The sequence below is a fragment of the Tiliqua scincoides genome, chromosome 5 (genome assembly GCF_035046505.1).
Source record: "Tiliqua scincoides isolate rTilSci1 chromosome 5, rTilSci1.hap2, whole genome shotgun sequence".
NCBI classification, from domain to species: Eukaryota; Metazoa; Chordata; class Lepidosauria; order Squamata; family Scincidae; genus Tiliqua; species Tiliqua scincoides.
The window spans coordinates 10,447,802-10,465,486 of NC_089825.1; the positions used below are offsets into that span (position 1 = coordinate 10,447,802).

At 38.8% G+C, this 17,685-nt stretch overlaps 1 protein-coding gene across 1 annotated transcript in view; it reads right to left on the reverse strand.

Moving 5' to 3' along the window:
• Positions 1-435: 435 nt before the first annotated feature.
• Positions 436-17,685, reverse strand: part of NCAPG2 (non-SMC condensin II complex subunit G2) — a 34,403-nt gene continuing 17,153 nt past the window's right edge. Inside the window, exons 12-27 of the mRNA XM_066627852.1 lie at positions 17,499-17,651; positions 16,179-16,401; positions 14,806-14,909; positions 12,673-12,846; positions 12,413-12,483; positions 11,737-11,890; positions 11,423-11,596; positions 9,733-9,849; positions 9,504-9,647; positions 7,928-8,027; positions 6,591-6,778; positions 5,897-6,043; positions 5,200-5,303; positions 4,492-4,589; positions 3,530-3,632; positions 436-703 (exon numbers count right to left, since the gene is read on the reverse strand). Coding sequence (XP_066483949.1) covers positions 652-703; positions 3,530-3,632; positions 4,492-4,589; positions 5,200-5,303; positions 5,897-6,043; positions 6,591-6,778; positions 7,928-8,027; positions 9,504-9,647; positions 9,733-9,849; positions 11,423-11,596; positions 11,737-11,890; positions 12,413-12,483; positions 12,673-12,846; positions 14,806-14,909; positions 16,179-16,401; positions 17,499-17,651 — 2,106 coding nt within the window. The 3' untranslated portion in view covers positions 436-651. The remainder of the gene's footprint in view (positions 704-3,529; positions 3,633-4,491; positions 4,590-5,199; positions 5,304-5,896; positions 6,044-6,590; positions 6,779-7,927; positions 8,028-9,503; positions 9,648-9,732; positions 9,850-11,422; positions 11,597-11,736; positions 11,891-12,412; positions 12,484-12,672; positions 12,847-14,805; positions 14,910-16,178; positions 16,402-17,498; positions 17,652-17,685) is intronic.

The following is a 17,685-nucleotide window of genomic DNA, read 5'->3' on the forward strand; positions in this document are numbered from 1 at the left end:
CTCCAGAGGAGCTGGCAGCAGCTGCCTGGAGGGTGCAGGATGCAGTGGCAGCCATTTTCAGTGTCGCTGCAGCCCTGAGCACTGGGCAACTCAGGATTAGGCTGTTAGTAAGAGTGTCACTGGTGGTCACATCACCCATCACAAAAGATTATTCACTGTTCAACTGTATAGTGAAAGAATGTGTTGCTATACAAGACCATATGTAAACTATCACCTACAGTATTTTCTACTTCATTAACAGTTACACTGTGTGTAATATTACTGAACTGAATTCACATACCACATAATTGTGTACTACTGTTCATATAAGAACTACAAATACACTGGAAAGAGCTCAGGATATTATTCAAAAAAAAGACTCTTAAATATATACAACTCAAATATACTTGCAATATTTAATACAATATATAAAAATGCTAAAATATTTAGCACAGCTGTACATTTTTATAAAAATATACAATTTTGACTTTTGTTTTTAAAAATTTGTGCCAAGTCATAAAAGCACTATAAATGAAGCATCAAAACAATATTCTTCCATATAAGGCAAAATACTGTACAGTTAAATAGTTTGGCTCTTTAGAAGGCTCCAATGCATCTTCTTTCATGGACTTGTAAATATGTTGTGGCTTCTTTCCTTGACTTGTAAATAGTTCAAGGACTTAGAATTCCATCCAAAACATGCAGAGCTGTTTCATACAGGGTTCTGGAAACAGAAAGAGTAATGAGCAGCTGCATATATTATACAAATGACTGGCAAATAAGCAAATATTGTTTTCCATTAACACACAAACACCTGCTTACTATGACATTTCTGTTCTTGTAAAAGGATGGTTGTCAGATTAAAATGAATGTGATTCACAGCACTTTTGTTGAGACCTGAATTGCTTAGATTGCTCTTTCCTAGCCAAAGATCAACCAAGTAATCTTTCTGTGCAAGAGGATGGCTCTCAGATGGGATGATGGACAGAGTGTGCAAGCAAGTATCCAGCCCCAGATGCTGAATGTACGGGGGGGGCGTATCCATGGTTTCATTTAACCATGGATCAGATATGCACAACCCCCGCTGGAGAAGAGGGGAGACAACGAAAACATCACTTCAGTTTTAAGCTAAAATCTGAAATAACTTATTTTCTCTGTAACAGTCATTCTGAGGCCCCCAGAGGCCATGGGTGGATGCACGCAGCCTCTGCAGGCCACAGAACACCCTCCGGAGGCAAGGATGTCCTTGTGTATTCAGCTATCCGCAGGGGTTCCAGAATGGAGCACCCATGGATATGGGGGCACGTCTGTATTCCACTATTCCTTCCTCGTCCACTGCTGCCTTGCCACATGGGGGCTGGTTCATAAAGAGGCATATACAAGTCAGCTTGTTTCCACATGTACAATGTCCTTGATGGATTCAGAATCTCAGAGATATTAACATACCTTCACAACGAGAAAAACAAGGAAAAAGTGACCAATCTTATTCACTAGGGATGAGCATTATGAACATCATTTGTTTATAAACCATTAAGAAACAATGTGAATATTTTGTGAATACCATTAATTGGAGTAATTTTATAAACATTAAATACCGAACTGATCATGACAACATGATTTTTTGCTTCATGCTACATATTTGACATGGTATTTTCCAAGGCTCTTGCTATTTTGCTTTACTGTTGTCTTGTATACAATTTAACCAGTAAACAAGTACTTGACCTAATAATTTATCAAGCAGTTGAACTTAGTAAGGAGCTGGATTGGTTCACACAGACTCCCCCCCCCCCCCCAATGAACTGGAATCTCCTGTTTGGCATGAAACTGAACCAAGCCCTTAATTTGAAATAGTCTAATAATTTGGAATCTGAAAGTTATAATGAGGGGTTGATAAGGGCTCATATCTGCTTCAGCTATATTTGCAAAGTTTAATTGAGAAGCCGTTTGAAGAGAAGATACGAGACTGTGGTGGTCCTCCTGGAACTCAAAAATAAAGTGGTCGTTCACTCATAGAATAAAGGCTCACAATGAGGCTTCGAGTTCAATCTTATCCAGCTTTCCAGCACTTTTGCAGCTGCAATGCAGCCCTGAGTAAAGGGAACAAATGTTCCCATACTTTGAGGAGGCCTATATGACTGCCTCCCCAACACAGGAAGCAATGTATACTCCATTGGTACAGCAGCACCAGCACTGGAAAATTGGGTAGAACTGGGCTCTTAATTTGGTGGATTCTGGAATGAAGGCTGGAATCTTCCTTGCATGAAAGTTGCTTCTTGTATCCTAAATAGAATAAGTTTTCTTTTGGCAAGTTAGTAGAGTCTTTTGAAAGAGACATATCTCTGAGGAACTGGGGGTAAGACAGATGATCTTAAAAAAAGGAAGACAGGCTATTAAATTGAGTTGCACAAAAAAAAGAGAAAGAAACTTCACCTGAGTAGCTGTAGTGAAAATTATCCATTTTCTGCTTATTTTTTACCTTCTTTCGACTTTTGCCTTCCCACAGTTCCTCAAGTGTCATATTTTTGCTTCCTTGTTTTATTTTTGTTTTCCCTCATGTCAACCTCCTTTGGACTGGTTTTTATTGGCTGGTGACAGCAAGAATTATCATCCCAGTTTAAGCCCAGTTGCAGGAAGAGTCAAACTGGAAGTGGATGCCAAGTGCTTGGTGTTGCACCATTCTGCCTAATCACCACTATAGCATTTAGCAGTTTTAAGCCAATTACTAAAATAATAATTTTGTTACTTTGCTTGACACTTGTCAGGGTGGTAGGAATAAAGCTTTTCACCTTTGGTCACCAGGAGAAGACTTTCTTCCCAGAACAGAATCACTGTTTATTATTTGCTTGGTTATTTGTTTGGGTTTGCAGTTTCTTAGTACAGAAGCCAGTTACTGAACTATGTGCACAATACAGCAAAATAATGAGAGTAAACACAGTTTACTCATCACCATTCCTTAACTTGCTTTTTACAGAATATTTTCCTGGGGTTTTTTTTTATCCCAGTATATATTTTGTTCATAAAATCCCATTTTGAACAATTCAGAAATAAACAGTAAAAAAGATGACCATTTTTAACTGAGCCAACAAATACAATGATAAATTTTACAGTATTTGAAGTAAAAGCATGACATGTATCAGAGCCAGTTACTGAATCTCTTTTAAGAAGTTAGTCAGTACTAATGAACCTGAACTGGACTGAGTTCAAATTGCTAATGGTTTGATTCCCTGCAAATGTCAGTTATATGAAAAGTTAAAATATGCATCAAAAAGCAATTTCACCTCTCACTGTTATCTACAACTGCATACATAGAGATGTCTGGGCAAAATTCCTTATTGCTATAACAAAATACACTTGAAACAAGTTTAAATACTAATTGGGAAGCTCAGAAAATATATGAGGCCAATCAGAAGATGGGATGTATACTGTTTTCTCACTGTGACACTTATAGAAGCCACATCTTACACACAGATTCCAGTACACCTATTAGTAAGTAGACGGGTTTAAGATAGTTCTGTTTCAAGGAAATAAACCTTCCCTCTCAAAAGTTTACCTTTGCACGCCGCTCACATCATCCTTGAGAATCTCACTGTGTAATGTTAACTTCCTTTGAAGGGCAGATGCAATATCCTTTACATACGAAGGCTTATGCTTACCTGCTCAAAAATATGATTATAGGACCAATTAGTCTCACTAAAGTAGAAGCCAGTCTATATATTCCTATATGGTGCCAAACTGAAACCATTACAAATGATTACATTAAAAGCAACAGTTATAGCTAGCTATTAATCCAACTTTCATTGTGAAACAAACGACCATTTCTTCAACCAAAAGCTGAACACAAGAGCTTGCTGAAAAATATTTACATTTATACAGAACCAAAAATGCTGTAATCTGTATGTGATCCTTACAAATCCAATGGAAGTGTTATTCCTAACAAAAGGAAATAAGATTCTTCTTCATTGTTACATGTAACACTTCTGAACCCAAAACCAACACCACTTTTGGTAATTCAATTTTACCTTAATATTATTGTATAAATATTGCTGCTATGCATCAACTAACAGAATTCCAAATTTTAATAAAACACATATGTCAACTGAGCAAGCTTATTCCATATAAACCTTAGAGCATGTGAACAGCACTTGTGCAAATGAATAATAGTAATCTGTATAGCACTTCACATTTATCATCTTGAGGTAGTCCTCACAACAACTCCATAGAGGTGAGTAAGTAGGTATGGCCATGCCCATATTGCAGCTGGGGAACTGGGGTTAGAAGGGAATGGCTTGTCTAAGGCCTCCTCATGACAATTCATGGTGGCTTACTCCACCATCTGTTTCTTGTTCTTTAGTGAGTTACTAATCCATAAAAAGGATCAGTCCTCTTATTCAATGACTAATAGATTACACAGGAGCATTTGCTGATATACTGTTCAGTTTGGTGGTGCAAATTCAGAACTGATGAGCATGTGCAACATTCAATGGGCTCAAAAGAGGACACATTTTTACTCACCCTTAAGTAAAGCAACAATATAAACAGCTGCTGCAATACTAATAATTCCTTCGATTTCATCAAACTCAATGGATTCCATTAGTTCATGTAAAAAAGATCTAAGAGAAATACAAGAATGAAAGTAGGCAGGTATGCTAAAATATGAATTCAGTGAACTAAGTATGACCTTTCAGCATTCAAGTTTTGCAAAAAATACATTCCCAGAGTCAAAATGATAAATATTCAGTGCACGTCAAATGCATCTCAAGCCCATCTTCCCCATGCAACCAGATGGTTCACCACTAGAAAGGACAGATAAGCACTGAGCTAGACCTAAACTGGGCTTTCTAGTCAAAAGTAGCATTTTCATTCAGATTTTGTCATTTTAAAACTGTGTTGGCAGGAATTATCAATGAGCAGCAAAGCAGAAAATCCCAGTTCATAATTAGAAATGCACAATGTACTAGTTAGCCAGTGCACACCAGTATCTGGCAGTGGATAGTAACAATCTATGTGTTGCAAGGAATTAATCTTGCTCCAGTTCATACCTGTACCCTGACAGCTTTTTTTCCTCCAAATACTCTGTTAGGCATTGAAACGGGCACACCTGTATGGTATGGCCCTGCTCCTCCACAGTGAAGCCGTTACAGGGTAACATATAATGAACAGAGAGATAACCCATAGTTTAAACCACTTTCTGCAGACATTAGGAAAAAAGGGAAAGCTCACCTGGCCACATTTGCTGACTTGCTCACTATGGCAATTAAAGTGCTTGAAAGTGGGGGAAGGTCTGAAAAAGTCTTGGGTGGAGTTAGCGCTTCTGGATTTGATGCCTGAGCAAAAGAAATCTCAAATTTAAAATGTGGCAATTAAAAAAACTCACAAGTTAGAAAAAAAAACTTTTAACTCCTAAGATCAAAAAATATAAGCTTGGATTTACAGTGCTGCCTGTTTATGAACTACTATGAAGTAGTTTGAGATCCACATGAAAATGTGTACAAGACATACTCTCCCCATGTTTCTATCCCCATGGCCCTCCCCAAGGTAGATCACAACATATCAATTAAATCAGCACACATTAACAACTTATCTAACATACATAACTAAAATATTACATATCTCACACACACACACACACACACACACACACTAGAGCAGAAGGAAGGGCAATCAAACCAAATTAAGGGTCATCAAAACAACTGAAATAATTGCTAACAAAAAGTACTAACAACACATTAAAAAACAAACACAGGCTAAAGACGCCTTGAATGGAAAAGAATTCCATAGTCTGGAGGTTGTGCCAGGAAGATATATCGTGGGTTTCCTCCTCTTGCCCCAATTCTAACCAGACTTCCAAAGGAGGAGCGCAGATACTGAACATGCTCCATCTAGTCCTTATACAGACAGTAAAACAAAGACATTGTACCTTTTGTCGTAATGTGTAACCTATCTCAACGACTGCTGCAGCTAACAGGGAAGACAGGACTCCATGGTGAACTGCTGGACAAGTCACAGTACAACACTGGACCATGTGTATGAATTCTCCAAGAGTCTCTCGAACCGAGTGAATTAGCTAGAAGAAGCAAAAACAACTGGTGTCAGTTTATGAAAACATTTTTTAAATGTATACAAATGTACCCTGGTATCCAAGGTTTCCATTAACCATGGTTCTGTGGATACGTGGGACATCCTGTAAAGAGATAGTGAGCATAAAAGAGAACATTAAAAATAGCTTTGTTAACTGTAGTGCAGCAAAACTGCTGCATTTTCAGAGCTGCGGGCAACAGTCTGAGCTGCCTGCAACATCTTCCTGGTCGTTCCTAGGCTCCTCCTTTCACTTAATGTTGCCCAAGAATGCCCTTGATGCATTCTCTTCCTGGTCACGATGGGCAATATGGGGGGAAACGGAGGAGCCTTCTTATTTGTGGTATAACCAGGAGGGAAAGTATAAATTGTGCACTCTGTTTGGAAGAAGACTGAGAACTCTATAGCAAAGAAAGTAGGGATAGCACAATGGAGCCAGTATACCCACATCATGTTACTTAAGGTTCTATCCCCACTATCCTCATAAATGAATGTTTGGATCAGCCAAGCCGGCCAACCTTAAACACAACAAATACCCGAATTCCTTCATCCTGCTGTCTTCTGAGTCTAAGTGCCATACATTCTAGAATTTTCTGAAACATCTTCTGAATATTGTCAAGAAGTTCCACGACATGTTCTCCGCCAGTGGTGCTATGAGGTAGAGAAGCTTCAACCATCTCTTTCAGAATACGAAGTAATATTGGAATGAAAATGTATCCTCTGTCTAAACAAAAATAACAAATTGAATTAGGTATCAGAATTTAGACCTCGTTACTCCATCCCCCAACTATATGGGTAATATAATCACAGAAGGCTAATGATCCTGCAAATGTGGTTTTATTGAAAGAGCATTGGCATTTCCCCCTCCCTGTCAGTTTAGTTCTTATATAACAAAAATATCCTGAACTCTCTTGAAATTCAGAGCAGGACTCTGCTTACTTCATATATGCCAATACTCCACACCATATTTCTTTTGTGTGCAAACAGAATGGCTGTTCACTCAGAAATAAAGAGGACTTAAACTGGACTCAAGAAATGACTCTTGGCAATCTAAAACAAAAGCTACCCAGGTATGGTCTTGGGCACAATATATTCAGAGAAGCATAAGGGAGGGGCCTGAGCACGTGCTGCAACACAGCAAAACACATCAATGTTTTTGTCTTTGCTGTATCACAGACATGCATAAATTAAGCATTTTGCTGGAACAAGTTGTAGATTGGCATCCCATTAAGCTGGGATAGCATGGAGATTGGCACCCCATTCTTGTAGGCACTGAACTATGACTTCATTACCATGCTGGATTTGGTCTGTTCAATGCATTAAGGCATAATATTCTAGACTACCTAGCTGCACAATACACAGCCAAAGCCCATGTCTGGAATTCATACTTTCTGGAATTGCCAGTACTTATCACTGGGTACCATCAATTACATTGCACAAAGTGGCAAAATAAAGCTTCTTCATTATTATGACTATAGTAACATCCTTTCAACATTATAGGGAAAATTGCAATGAACTTCTGATGAATGTGTATCATTCAAACTTTTACCAGTTTTTGTCTAGTATGTTCTATATTGTATGTGATATTACAAATTTGGAATACGTAATATGTTGATTTTATTGTTTACCCATAGCCTTGTGGTGGTTCAGCTGTATTTTCAAGTACAACAAAGCCTCAATTGTAAAGTAAAACAAAGTAAAAAGTAAAGGCAAAGGCTTAAATCTTACGCACACTTAGGAAGACACTTCTTTGTACACAATGGGACTTACTTCTGAGTAAATATGTACAGGATTCTGTCGAATACCATCCAACCAGAAACTTCTAAGCTAGCTGCTGCTTTAAAGATAGGCGTCTACAGTAAGAAGAACATACCTGTGTATATGATAATTGCTACCAGGTTCAGAATATTTGCTTGAAAGTCTGAATCACCAAGACCAACTGCTATAAAATCTTTGCACACTGTCAGATAAGTCTATTTGAGGAGAGAAAAATGTGAGCCATATTAGAATGCGCATGACAATAATTAGATATTTCTAACAAAATAACTTTTCAGTGTATGACTCTTTTCTTAAAGATTGACAGCAAATTGCTAAAAAGATAAGAAATGTAAAAATTAGGCCCCAATCCCATCTCCCGCCACCAGCACCAAAGCATGCAAGTCAAAAAGTCAAGTGCTCTATTCTTTGGGGGCAGGGGCAATCAGGCAGCCTGCAGGCGATAAGTAAAAATATTTTCCATTGCTATGGCAGCAGCAACCCATTCTCTCCACCCCTCCCCACTGAGAGTTGCTCTGTTCCTACAGAATGTAGTGGCAGGGGGAAAAAGTTTAAAATAACAAGTTTCTAAAAGAACCAACTAACCACTGCCACCACCAGTAATCAAAGCCTCCAAGCTTTCCAGAGTCTGCTCCCCCCTTCCCCCCCCAAAAATTCCTCCAGTTGCAGCCCTTTTCAACTGTTGGTCAAGAGATAAAGGTGATAATAGGATTTTGCTATTAGACCAATTTTCTTTGGAGAAAGCAGTCTGGAATACTGCAATGTCTAACCTTCAAGCAGAGTTGAGCTAAAGGGGCTGTTAAACAGTTTTTAGTTATATCCAGAAGGTTAACCATCCAGTTACCAATCTGACAAATGTTAAAGTTAAATGAAACTCCAAAAATAAGTTAGATTACTTTTCAAGAAGTCAGACTCCCACTTTAGCACCTAAGGGCACAATCCTAACGCACTGACACAAGGGCATTGCAGCTCCAAGCTAAGGCAACAAACATTCCCTTACCTTGAGGAGGCCTCCATGAGTGTCCCCCGACTGCACGATGCAGCACATGCCCCACTGGCACAGCTATGCCAGTGCTAGAAAGTTGGTTAGGATTGTGCCCTAAGTCAATTCTAGAAGACTTTGTACATTTCTTAATTAGCTGAATACCACTACTGTTTATTTTAATACAACTCCCAAGGAATTGCCCATCATTCCAAGCACCATAAAGGAAAGAAAGGGTCCTGTAGTTCAATTCTGATATTACACCAAGCCATGGTTAAGGAGGTTTAATGATTGTTTAGCATCATGTCTGATCTGAAAAAAAAAATCACCTTTTTGACCAATCCCCCCTGCACTATAGAATGCTGAGTAGATGGAAAACAGCAGGGGAAGAAAGAGACATTGTGTGCTTTGCGCCCTCAGCTGCTTGGAGGAAAGGTAAAAAATGTAAATAAAAACCTGAAAAGATGCTCTAAAGCACGATTTGTCTCCACATCTGCAATCTCAAACCATGATGTAGGACAATTCTAAAAGTAAAGTTAGCACTCCAAATGTTGGTTTACACTGTCTAAAGGGACAAAGACTATCTTTGGTACGGTTGCTCAAAAAAAAAAAAAAAATCACACACACAAACTCCAGACACATACTATGACAGAAAGAGGGCAATCCCAAAACACACACAAACATCTGTTACCTGAATGACCTGCTGAGAAGTTTCACTGGACTGATCCAAGCTGCTCTCCTGTTCATTACTGGAAAAAGCAGGCAGAATGCCGTTTTCTATCCAAACTCCTATTTCCTCTAAAGCTGACAAGTATTCTTGACCTTCAGATGCAAACTGTCAAGACAACAGTGCACACAAACAGTGACAGTAAGTTCAACTCATTTCTTTTCATAATGTTGGGCAACTTAAAATATAGTACCTTGTACTGAAGATGAATACTCAATCTGCAATATAGACTAAAAGCTCTCAGTGCAGTTGCTTGGTGAAAGGCAGAAGACCGTGCATCAGTTTCCCTAATACGAGAATCTAGAACGTCCTAAAATTTCAGAATATTTAAGAAAAAAATTATTAATTCTGCAGTTACACTGGATGAAAGAGGCACATTAATAAGATGTTTAGAAATCTCTCTTTAAAAGCACTCCTCCTACCCACGTATTAAACTCTTATCCCAAAGCAGAGTTACCAAATTTTAACACACAAGGTATTTAGCTCATAGCCAAATTAGAACTGATGTTATATCAAAAACAATGGAACTGCTCCTTCCAAGCATGGGCAGGATTAGGCTGTGTTATTTAATATGCTTAATGTGTATGAATTGCTTCTCGCATCATACCACACCCTTCCAGAAAGTTCCCCTGAAGAGCATCTGGGGGGGTACAGTGGAGAGCAGGGGGCAGAAAACTCCAATGCATAAATGAACACCTGCTGATGCAACTTGGATTCAAGTCACCGCACTGGCATCCGACTTGAATGCAAAGCACTGTGTGCAAGGTTAATAACATAAGAAGAGCCCCGCTGGATCAGGCCAAAGGCCCATCTAGTCCACCTTCCTGTATCTCACAGTGGCCCACCAAATGTACCAAAGGTGGCCCTTTGGCCCCAATGCCCCAAAGAACCAAAGGTTCTGCACACACACACACACACACACACACACTACAGCTTTTCTTTCCCCTCCCACTGAAGCTCCTCTTGCTTTCCTTAAAGCTGCTAGTGAAGATCAAGGGTCATTCAGAACAGGATTTGACATAGCACAAAGAGCTTCTGCAAGATAGATAACTGAGGGCCCAATCCTATCCAATTTTCCAGCACTGGTGCAGCTGCAGTGCAACCCCAAGGTAAGGGAACAATTGTTCCCATACCTTAAAGTGGCCTCTGTGACTGTTGCCCCACCACAAGATGCAGTGCATGCCCCATTGGCACAGCTACACCGGCACTGAAAAATTGGATAGGATTGGGTCAAGTTTGCAGCCTCCAGCCCCCTCCCCCACAATTAATAGAAGAGCCTGAACATGATAAGCAGATTTCTTGCAAATATTGCATGCTTCCCCATTTAGAATCTAGCCTAACAGAGATCCAGGCAGAAAGTCATTTTAACAACATACATATTTTAACATGCAACTCTCTGTCCACTCTCTTCAATGTTATTGTGGAGATCCTACAATAAGTAGCATAGAGACACTCTGAAAAGGCTCTGCAAAAATGCAGACCCTGCTATAGTGGAAGTAATTCTCACAGCAACTCAAATATTAAGTAGCAGCTGCTCCCTTCAAATGCACAGACTTTGGATCAAAATCACACTGCTATGGTAGTCAAAAATCTTTGGGAATGCCTGCCAAATTTTTTCAGAGAATATTGTTTGAATTGACAGAGTACTGTATTTCCACTGAGACACTCCACAGGAATATCGTTTAGTTTGGCCCTCAGTAACTCGAAGACACGACTGTAAAACTGAGCTGTTAGACAGCACTCAACACAAGTTTTGCAACAATCACTGGAATAAGCTGCTTCGGATATTTATTGGGCAAGAATGGCACAGAAAAAGCCTTCTGCATGAATGATGAAATGGCACTAAAAGTATTAATTGCTAATAATAAATTATTTAATCTTACCTTTCCAACTTCTAGAACTTTCAAAAGCTGGTTCAGTGTCTCTTTGGGGAGCGACAGAAGGCAATCGCGATTCATATTATGAGTCATTAAATATTCTATGTAATCCAGTGCCAATTCTGGTTTTGACTCGTGTGTTTCTTGGATACGTACACGTCGTTCAGAAATTCCATTACTCTGAGTAAAGGGAGAAGAGAGCCCCTTTAGTTTTAAGCATTAGAAAGATGCCATTTAAATATTAATTAAAGCAATCAACAGAAAGAGCTGCATAGATAAAACACTGATAAACACATAGGGAATTGAAACAGTTACCACACCTCTCTCGTGCTTGGCTCAACAGTCAGCCAATCAGAGATTAAGTCAAGAACGTGTCCCACTTTTCCCCAACGACACAGGCAGTCCAACAGGGTACCATACTTATTTTCAGTGGCACTATTTTCCAGATTCCTCAGTTTAGAGATCACACCACAACTAGAAGCAATTGTATAAAAAAAGAAAGAAAGAAAATATTGTAGCCATTTCAATGGTTGAACCTATAGGACATCAGCAGAAATGTTCCATATCCCCATATGTTGTGAATTCACCTTAACAGAAAACCCTGGTGCCTGTGTAAAAAGTCAGCAGAGGGCCCAATCCTATCCAAATTTTTTGCAAGTGGCTTGCCCAGTCCTCAACCCTAACAGCTTTTCAAGATAATCACTACTAAAGGCAAGAATGGGTGCTTAAAAGCTGAGGTCAGCTGTACAGCAGCTGGCTTCTGGGCTTGGTGACTCCAAGTTTTTGATTGCTTAACCAATGTGCACCTCAGGATTTATGGGTCCAATTTGCTTTCTAGTGGTAGTGAATCTACCCAGGTTTTTGTGTTGTTCCCCTTCCCCTATCTAGTGGGTCATAAGGCTGCCCTGAATCACCATACCACAAATACCATACCACATATCAAAACATATACAGCAAAAATTTCCATCCATGTCTGATTTTTTTTTAAAGCAATACCTGAAGGCAGGTATAGTAGCAGGTGACATGAAAGACGCTAGGATAATTATTGGAGACATACAACGATCATCCTAGGAATAAGGAGAAAAATTTTGAATAAATTAGTGAACAGACCATTAGAAGAAAGAGTTGCTTCAAGTACAGACTGCCTGTTGTTTAAGAGTACAAGCACCACCTTCTCTCAAGACCTTAGATCAAGAACTGGACTACATTGACAGGATCTGGTAAATTACAGGAAATTATAATTATAGGAAATTTACCTTAAATATTTTTAAGTATTCAGACAGCACAGAACCAAATTTTCTAACAATATGATTTCTGGCTCCTTCATTGCGATCCAGTGCTTTACGAATGCTTCTCCAGAGAATTACAATAACCTCAAGTAACCCCGCCATGGAAGGTACGTCATCAATTGACAACACATTATTTGGCACCTGAAATATAGATATTTGAGAATTAGTATGCAGTTACATTATCCACAAGTATCGCAGGTTGGACTCACAGACTTTTAAAAAATGGAAGGTGTCTCATTTTAATACCTTGGGAGCTGTTAGTTTAATTGCTTTTTTTTTAAAAGCTATTTTACAAGTTTGCTATAAGAGAAGGTCAGCGATCCAGTAACAGAGGGGAAAAAATTCTTTTCTTTTATATTTTGTCATAGCATAGTATTACAATCTACAAAGACAACACTTTAAGGGCTGGGGGAGAATGAGTATAGACAGCAACAGATGGACAATGAAAAAAAAAAGCAGTGACAAAAATGGGAACTGGCATTTTTTAAGCTTCCCGATGACTTAAGAGGAGACCCAAGGAAAACACACATTTATACTAAACTGATCCTTGCTTAGAAAACATAGTCCAATATACGCGTACTAAACTTGCAGTACAGTGATGGGCTTGAATTTTGGCAGAGCTAAGAGGAATTTCCACACTCTAAGGCTGGTTCAGATGCTGACAGCAGCAGCAATATCCTACATACAGCGTGCAGGTGTCAAGATTGTGCTCAGACAATGTGTAACATGAGATTCAGCAAACTTCCGCTTTGAAAAAAGAATGGAACAAATGTGGCAAGTGGGTGAATTGAGTGTAGCATATGTCCTGGTCACACACTGCTTCCTATGTATGCACAAACACAAACACGTCACCAGCTTACCCAGCCACCTGGAGAACATTACTGCAGTTGGAAGCATCTGAACCAGGCCTAAGAATTTCTACACTCTAGCTTTCCACAGCTCGTACTTCTATAATGTTGGTTCACATGGTTTGCACCGTTTGTGTATCTAGCATGCCATTTTAACTGCTGCTAACTAGAGATGATTTTCTTATTTTACACAGCTGAAGATAATACTGTGCCAAGGTAGCTATCCCTGATGTTTTGTGCAAGTGGATCTCTCTCCAGTGTTTCTCAAACTGTGGGTTGGGACCCACTAGGTGGGTTACGAGCCAATTTCAGGTAGGTCCCCATTCATTTCAATATTTTTAATATATTAGACTTGATGCTACCATCTGCATTTGGGGAAATGTTACAGACCTGTACTTTTAACAAGCAACTATGTATATTCTTTTAACAATGATAGTAAACGGGACAGATAAGTGTGGGTAGTCCCAGATAAGTGTGGGTAGGATTGCAGCCTAGGTTAAAAATGTTCCTGCTTGATGATGTCACTTCCGATCATGACATCACTTCTAGTGGGTCTTGACAGATTCTCATTCTAAAAAGTGGGTCCCGGTGCTAATTGTGTGAGAACCACTGCTCTATACAACTGAATGCAGGCCCTCAGTCACCTTATTTATTACTCTTAAAAATTGTTTTTGCATATTATATTGAAATAATTCTATGAACAGCTGTGCTGATCTGCAAAAAGCCATAAAATAACTCACTTTACTTTTTGTTTTTACAGATGAAAGAACGGACTAAGGTAGCTAGCACAAGAGATAGGGGTATCAAACACAGACCAGCTCAGCTCACCTATGGCAACCATGGATACCAAACATAGCATTAGTTGCACACTTTTGTCTGAGCCATTTTTTTCTTTAATACTGCTACATATTTCTCATTTTCAAAGTGGAGTAATATGCCATTTAGAGATTGTGTTAACATCTATGGTCGTTTCCAAGAGCTATGAGTAATACAGATCAACTGTGAACCAAAATACAGTACTTTCAACTCATCTCTGACGCACTGTAAGATTGTACCGTAATTGAGACAAATCCTATCAAAACTGTTTCCTTTTAAACAGAAGGTCACCAAAAGTACCCATAATTACAGGCGGGGGAGAGCAGTGAACTGATGTCAGTTATATTTTTATTCCAAAGAAACATCATAGATAGGACGCATTTGTACAAAAAGAATTAGCATTTTTATATTGGAAACTTTACTATTGAATTCTTACACTCATATTTTCTTTCTCACTGTCTTCGTCACCACTATCAGATGTCTTTAATCCCTGCTGGATGCAGGCATTCAAACAATTCTGAATGGTAAGCATCAGTTTAGCTAAAATAAAGAACAAAGGGTACAATCACAAAAGATATGGAGAAAGAAAAATTTCAGAAGTCTCAACCCAGTACTTTACTAAACTAGCTATTGCTTCATTTTATCAAAAGGCTTAACATTTAAATGTTTTCAACTTAAACTAAAAAATGGCTTAATAGTACAGCATGCTGCTGCTCAGAGTTTAATATTTTATTCATTGTTTTTCTTGTTAGTGATTTGGATTGATTTATAAAATGTTCAGGTCTAAACATTTTAAAACAAAAATAAGTTATTTAAAATGTGGCTGAAGTTAACACCTGGTATCATTCAATGATGAAGCACTGGGAAAAAGTCAAATAGCATCTCCATTTAGAAATAAATATGTTGTGTAGATACTAACTTATATGCATGCAAGTAAGTCAGAAACACAACCCCATAAAGCAGTCTCTTTTCCTCCTCTATCCTGGCATTTTCAACTTGGCACAGAATTCTCCAGAAGTAGGCATTTACAATATTACAGGCCTTTATATAGACAACCTATGTCTGAAGAATTCTATGCCAAATCAAAAATCCTACCAGTAAGAAACCTAAAGGACTATGCTTCCATTAAGCATACTAATACATTTGCAACAGGGAAGAGTGCAAACTTTAGTGCAATTATTGACATCCTTCACCCTTAAAGAAACCTGTCTTGTAAATCTATGTGTGTCTATGAAGAAGTAATCCCAAGGGAATTTTATGGGACTCACTCTCAGGTAGTGTGTACAGGATCGCAATCCTTAAAGGAGCAAACTGCAGAAATGCCCTTAATTTGCCCAAATATCTTTCACAATAGTTTGAAAAACAAAAGCTTTTGAGATACAGTCAAGAGGATTTGAATCTTTTAGAAAGTCCAGCTCAAGATGGCTTTGCATACACTTTGAGCCTCTAGGAAAAAAAAAATATTTTTGGAAGTTTGAATTCAGTGAATTTTATAGTCACTTGAGGACTTCTACTTTTAGGGCTGAGAGCACACTTATATCTCCAATCCCTGCAGTCCAGATGTGCAAGGGATTACAACCTGGGTTGCTTCTGGTCAGTCAAAGCAATTAACTCAGAAGTAGTAAAAATATCACTCTCTGCATGGATCCATGCTCACCACAAAGTCATTCAGAAGAAAGAATTGCCTGTATTTTCCAGACATACTTCTGGTTTGGTGCTGTGGCATACATAGGGCATAACAGCAGTATGTTAACATGAATAACAGAAAACACTTGCCAATGATTTCAACTTAGTATTTCGCAATTTTACCTATGTTGGTTGGACTGGTGTACTCGTAAGCATACTGATAGAACTTTCTAGCTGCTGCCGGATTCATTTGGATTAGCGTAACACAGCGTTCACACCACACTTCTTCTGGCTGATCGATGGGCAAGAAAGAGCTGAACAGAAGATTTACTAGGCGTCGTGACACAGGACGTGAATCAATCTCAAGGCGAGTCAAAAGATGCTCTATTGGACAGATTTTCCAAAACTGATTTGTGGGGAAGAAAAGCAAGTTATTGAGATTACATTTCATAGTTAACCTAAGAACATAAGAACAGCCCCACTGGATCAGGCCATAGGCCCATCTAGTCCAGCTTCCTGTATCTCACAGCGGCCCACCAAATGCCCCAGGGAGCACACCAGATAACAAGAGACCTCATCCTGGTGCCCTCCCTTGCACTGGCATTCTGACATAGCCCATTTCTAAAATCAGGAGGTGGCACATACACATCATGGCTTGTAACTCGTAATGGATTTTTCCTCCAGAAACTTGTCCAATACCCTTTTAAAGGTGTCCAGGCCAGACGCCATCACCACATCCCATATATTTATTCAATATAAAAAGGGTTCTAAAACAAAGGGGAAGAACCCAAAATAAGAAACTGAACAAGAGCTGGTATAAACATTGCCACAGAAAAATGTGCTTTTTTCTGGGATCTTTTTTCTTCATACATGTATTACTTTTGTACTACACAAATATTTAAAAGTACTTGACAGATGATATAGACATAAAGTAATCCTTACTGACTATAAATCCCCTATTCTGATCTTGTTGTCCTAGAATAATTCAAGAACTGTAGAGGTGGCATCCATTAGTCCCAAGTTCTGGTCTGCTATATTTCCCCTCTTTCCCATTTCTGAACCTTCCTAAACAATTCAGCAACATTTCAAACTCCTGCTATCCAATCATGCACAGCTGACTGTTCAATTTTTTTTTCCATTTAGAGGTAGTTTATTTTTGCAACTGCAAACAATAGTCATTCATGACCAGCCTCAGAATGAGGCTAGATTATTTTAAAGAAAGTAATCAGGAGATAAATACCCCTTTTCAGTCATTACTTAATATGACTGGACATACCATCAAGTTAATTGCTAGAAAACCTGAAGTGAAGAAGCTTAAAATTTTTCAAGAACTGATTAATTTAAAATGCAGTAATAGTGAAGAGCTTGAAGTGAAATGTTAATGTTCCTTGCACCCCTTTTCTTTTCAAGACTGTTGTGGTATTGATGAATGTACATCTTTCAGAATAAATTGCCTAGTTCTATACATCCTGTCTGCAGGCTATCAAACCTAATTTATCCTACCTTAGCAGCCCTGACAGACTTGATTTTCAGCAACATATCAACAAAAGCCACTCTAACTTTCTCCGAATTGTCATGGAGATTGTATTTCAGGGCTGGCAGGAGCTGTTCCAATAATGGGTGGCTTAGCACGTTGTCCAAAATTATAGGCAGGCACTGCAGGAGAAAAAGATGCCAATAAAAGGTTATC